The following is a 5,217-nucleotide window of genomic DNA, read 5'->3' on the forward strand; positions in this document are numbered from 1 at the left end:
ACTCTCGTTGAACGGAGACTTGATTTCGCCCCATTTAATCCATCCACTTGGCCCTTCGCCCGCAGAAGGCTTTGTGCTTCACCCACAACCAGTTTTAGTTCGAATTTGCCCTCTTTCCATTTCCCACCACTTTCATAGTGCACATCAGCGCTTCCCGCAAGAAGAAACACCTTATTGTCCTTCGTCGTTGTTGTTGGATTGAGTAAAATACCCACACGATTATTCGTTCCATCCGTTGTACCAAGCACGCTTTGTGCCTTCCATGTACTTTCATTCACCTTTTCAACAAGAGTGGACCAATCCCACGAAGAGTCGATGTACTCCGCAACAACTTCAGAAGAATAGTTCTTAATTAATACATATTTAGTGTCATATTGGCCATACACGTAACCTTCGGCAAAAGCAGCAATTACTCCACCAGCACTGACAAGAGAGGGTGAAACAAATGAATCCCACTTCGTCCCCAAAGTACCTCCACCTTCCGGCAGCACCAGCGTCGTCTGCGGCACAAATAGATCGACCCATTGCAGCTCCTGAATACTTCTTAAATCACTGTTGCCATCATTCTCCTTTGCAGGCGCAGCTCCACAGGTGGCGCAGCACATCGTCGTGACGAGGAGCAGCAGCACCGCGGAAGCAAACACATGCCGGGACATGCTGGGTCTCTGCGGCTCACTCTCTCCTCCTTCCCTCCTCATTCCGCTGGATCCAGTCACGCGGCGACGGTTGTGTGTGCGGGGTGCCTTCACTGAAGCAACACGTGAGAGCATATAAATATGTGTGTGGGCGGTGTGTGTGTTGTTGGTCCTTTCAAAGCCTTCGTATTTCACAGTAGCGATTAGCGCTTTTTTGCTTTCTTTCCTAGCGTGTCTGTGTTCAACAAGTGGAGAGTACAGCAGCAACAGCGGCAATACATCAGAAAAGTCAGTGAGGAGCAGAGCACCCACGCAGAGAGCAGGAGACAAGAAAATCCGAAAGGGACGGCACGGAGGACCATCGCCCACAGAAAAGAGCAGCAACACGGCAAGTCACGGCGGGCCGTCGGTGTGTGCGGGCCAGCCCTCACGCGGTGCAACACGCCACACCCAACAGGGAATGACAGACAGAGAGGCGGAGAGGGAAATGGATGCCGTCAAGAGGCACTCAAAATCAACATGGCCCGTGAGCATGCGGCCACTCCGCGCAGGAACACAGGAGAAAAGGATGACAAGGGGGAAAAAGCAAGAAGCAGCACAACACACACGGAAGAAACAAACGACAGACGGGGAAAGCACCGCCGCGGCCCTCGCCCTGGCCGGCAACTCCACACCAGTCCTTAATTACACACCATCGCGGTGCTTTCAGTCACCGGGTGAGAGAATTCGGCCCTCCACACAACAAACGCACACAGAGCCAGCAGTCACCTACCGTGGACGAGGAGGAACAACACACAGCCTCCGCCTCCAGCTCAATCCCACGGACAACGGGATACGGCCACAGCCCGCTGCCGGCACACAGCGCACGCGGAGCAAGCAATCACCCAAAGAGCCACACGCGGAAGCGGATCCCCACCCATGCATGACGCGGCGCCTCACTCCACGCGGTCACACGGAATGCACTGTTTCCTCAATGGAACTTATGCCTCGTCCATCCCTTAAAGATGCTTCCTCTAATAATGGGGCTTGGAACACCATAGAAAAAAGTGAAAAACGCAGTAATACTGCAATAATGCCGGCCACAATCATCCTCCAACTAAGGTGCAACTCCCCAACTACGCCGCGTATGCACGAACAAGTAACATACCATATAAAAACCACCCAATGTTTTTCACCAGGAACCAAACAACCCCCTTTCCCTCCCTGATTTCTTCCGTCACTGCTACGATCAATAGCGTCGGACATTTTGGCATTTGTGTGCGGTGCTGCCGCATTGGGCTGGTGCACCTGCAGCGTATGCACACATAGGCATCCAAAAATATATAAATCCAAAAGTGTTTTTTTGCCAAATCAAAGCTGCCCCATTCCCCAATTTGTTCTCCTATTTCCGTGGTTATTCCTCACTTCGGAGAGCTGCATATCCGCCAAAGTCTCCGGATGACACTGACACTTGGTACTGGCACACCTCTTCCTCCCAGAACACCGAAGCTCACGGCTTTCATCGTCGCTCACATTATCGGAATTGTCGACTTCACATCTCTGCCAGTCGTTCATCGGCGTGCTGGCTGCGTGCTGCACGTAAATAATATCCCATGACATGTCTCGCGATAATTCCTCCCAACCATTAAAATATTCCGCCAGGCACTCAGTGAACTGCCTCACAGTGCTGGTTATCGTGTGGTGCCCACCCACCGTAGCCATCCGCAGCCCAACCAGCGTCTTCCGCGGTAACTTCACAAGGAAAAAAAGGGGTCCACCAGTGGAAAGTTCTTCGTCTCCGGTGTGCAAGCAGCCGATGCTTTATACTATTATTTGTACAGTACTCCATTGCAACCACTCCACATATAACTCGGCGGGGTGCCCGTCAGAGTTCGCCTTCAACACTGCGTACTGTCCTCCACGACGTGCTGGTGGCCTCAGCTCCTTGACCTCCTCCACTAATGCACCGACAAACTCCCCCAAACATGAACACTCGCAAGCCAAACCCTCCCATACATTCAGACAAAAGAGTATTCCTCTTCCCCAATACTAGCAACAGAAATATATATATCCTTCTCACCCATTACGTTTCCCAAAATAGTGCGGTATTCGACGCCCGAGGCAAAGCGATGTCGGTGCGTTGAGAAATACCTCAGCACCGACTTCTCCTCTTGCTCGGACAACCCTCACGAGCTTTTGAGACGGATCCCCAGAATACCACAGCCTCACTCCCCCATGCGTAAAGTGCTTTTCACCATCCCGGGACTTGATCCCATCCAAGGATTCCTCAGTGGCAGCGGAGTGTGCAATGAACTCATTCGCACCAAAGATGTAACGTGGAATCGGCCCCACTCTATCCATTCGCCATTCGACCATCTTCCAGTACTCCGCTTGCTCATCTGTAGTCCCACCGCGCTTCATCCATGCACACATCGCCTTCACATCCATCCCGTCGGGGCAATTCACGATGATTCGCTCGGCGTCAGCTTGCGTCTCCCATTCACCACAGTTGCCCACGTTTGGGGATGGCACCACAATCATGCCCATTCATCAAAAACCGCAGAACCCTTCTCTGGCGGTGTTCCATTCTCTGTCACATCGTAGATAACATACCCTTTCGTCCCACGCTGCCATAAACCATACAAAACTCTCCTGGACGTTGAGTTACCCGCGTAGCTTGTCACCGTCTTGATGGTCTTTTCAAACACGCAAGTCGTGCTTCCACCAAAACTGTAGACAACCAATTGTAGTTGCTCCACATCGTAGTGCAGCAGCTCGTAGAGGAGGTACGAGCCGACAGCCATCGACTTCCCGATCCCGGGCGTCCCAATCAACAGATGCTGCTTGGGCTCAAAGTCGGTCTCACCGTGAGGGCTGAACCATTCGGTTAGATCGCCCTTGACGATCTGCCACACGCGCTCCACCTCACAGTTCACATGGCAGTCACGAGCGGATTCATCCTCCTCCCGCCTAAAGAGTACGGCCATGCCTTGTCCGAGGTGAGCACCATCAGCCTGGGACGCGGTGCACCGGATTGCTCCACACCGTCAACCCTTTCGAAAGTTTCGCCAACTGCCCTGCACGTCCATGACTGCGGTGGCTCCCTCTCCCTCACATCCTTTCCCATCCCTCGCCGCCAGGAACTTCCACGACATGATGACACCTCGCACTGCGCACAGACGCGTACAATCCCTTCAGTTTTATCGGTGCACTCGTTTTCAGTGGGTTCCTCGTCCCCTCGGCGACTGCATCCAAAACCGTTTGGTGAGCTCATGGACAGTTGCTTTTACTGCTGCTGCAGCTTCTCAACACGTCAGTAGATTGTTCACACAACGACCATGAATCCTGCGTACATCTTCCTCCAGATCCATCCCAACCCTTACAGCCCTCTCCATCCCCACGTAGCAATCCGATGTCTTTATTTCGCTCAACGCCCCCGCACCGTGGATATGCCTCGCAGGGTCCCCTGAAAAACTCCTCCAGCAAGACATTCCCATTGTTGTCCGCAACGCCCCTGCCGTCCAGTTCCGCCGTAAGAACATCACGCAGCTGCATTTCCTTGTAGCAAACCCTCCCTTCAAACAGTACATCTTTAATATTAGTGGATACGGTAAATTTTTTCGCTGCTCCAAGTCTCGCTGTACCACGTCAGGAGCTGCATCGAGTTTCCCATTGCAAGAGAAGTGACCGTATCCTTCCATTCAAAGTCTCTCCACCGATGAGGAAAGAACACGCCTTCCTCAAGTTTGTCTCTAGCCTCCGATAGTCTTTTCCTCCCATCCAGCTCCCTTTTCAGCTCTTGGTATGGCGGCAATGCCGTTATTATGTGTAACCACCTTTCGTCCCGGATATACATCTCGGGACACTGAGCAAACACCTCCATCGTCACATTGTATCTTTCACCAGCGACCGCCATGGAGCCAACATAACTCCAAAGGAAATCATTGAGCCTCATTTTGGTGCTGGGAGTGTATCCGTCTAGCAGTACATCTTCCACCCGACCGTCAACAGTCAGCTGCGGTCGCCCTTTACTCCCCGCCACATGTCGAGCTGCAGCGTCGGAACCATCACCGAAGCCGCCGCGAGGCGCCACCACAACACCCGTGCGGCGAAGCATCCCACTCGCACCGCCCAACTGCGGCCAACAGGTGCCGCTGGCTCCAAAGAACAGTCGCGGCTGTTCCGCCCCGCAGTCCCAGTGGCGTTGCGCGCGGCACTCGCACGGCGGAGTGGTCGGTGCGCCACGCAGCCGCACTGCAACGCATGTCGGCGAAGCGGTCGAGGCCCACAGCCCCCGCAGCAACGCAACGTGCAATCGGCAACAACACCGCCACATTATCGCAATTTTTATTTACTCAAGTGGCCTCTCTGTTTGCCCTATCCCTGACAATAAAAATAAGTGCACGCCTTCACAGAAGGAGGGGTGGGAAAAACGAAGGCACGATCTCACCGTCCCGCCGCGGGCCAACGCTCTCCCCTACCCACCGCCATCGCCGCACAGGAGACCGCTGTCACATCGCAGAGGAAGCACCACAATGTGCACCGCAAAATCGTGCACTGAACGATGGGCGAGACGCGGCCAGGCATCGCCCCGCTCCATTTT

The 5,217-nt window shown here is 53.7% G+C and overlaps 1 protein-coding gene and 1 pseudogene across 1 annotated transcript, besides 1 other annotated feature; both read right to left on the reverse strand.

Annotated features, from left to right (window-relative positions):
• Positions 1-770, reverse strand: Tc00.1047053505155.4 (trans-sialidase, putative; the record flags this gene model as incomplete). Its single annotated transcript, XM_798992.1, has 1 exon — positions 1-770. A coding segment is annotated over one exon (770 nt), but the record flags the coding sequence as incomplete, so codon positions are not given.
• Positions 1-5,217: a sequence feature (areas not merged during assembly with more than two copies in the genome that could not be assigned to a particular haplotype).
• Tc00.1047053505155.10 lies at positions 2,003-4,774 on the reverse strand (annotated as a pseudogene).

The sequence above is a fragment of the Trypanosoma cruzi genome, assembly GCF_000209065.1.
Source record: "Trypanosoma cruzi strain CL Brener chromosome Unknown tcruzi_1047053505155, whole genome shotgun sequence".
Taxonomy (NCBI): Eukaryota; Euglenozoa; class Kinetoplastea; order Trypanosomatida; family Trypanosomatidae; genus Trypanosoma; species Trypanosoma cruzi.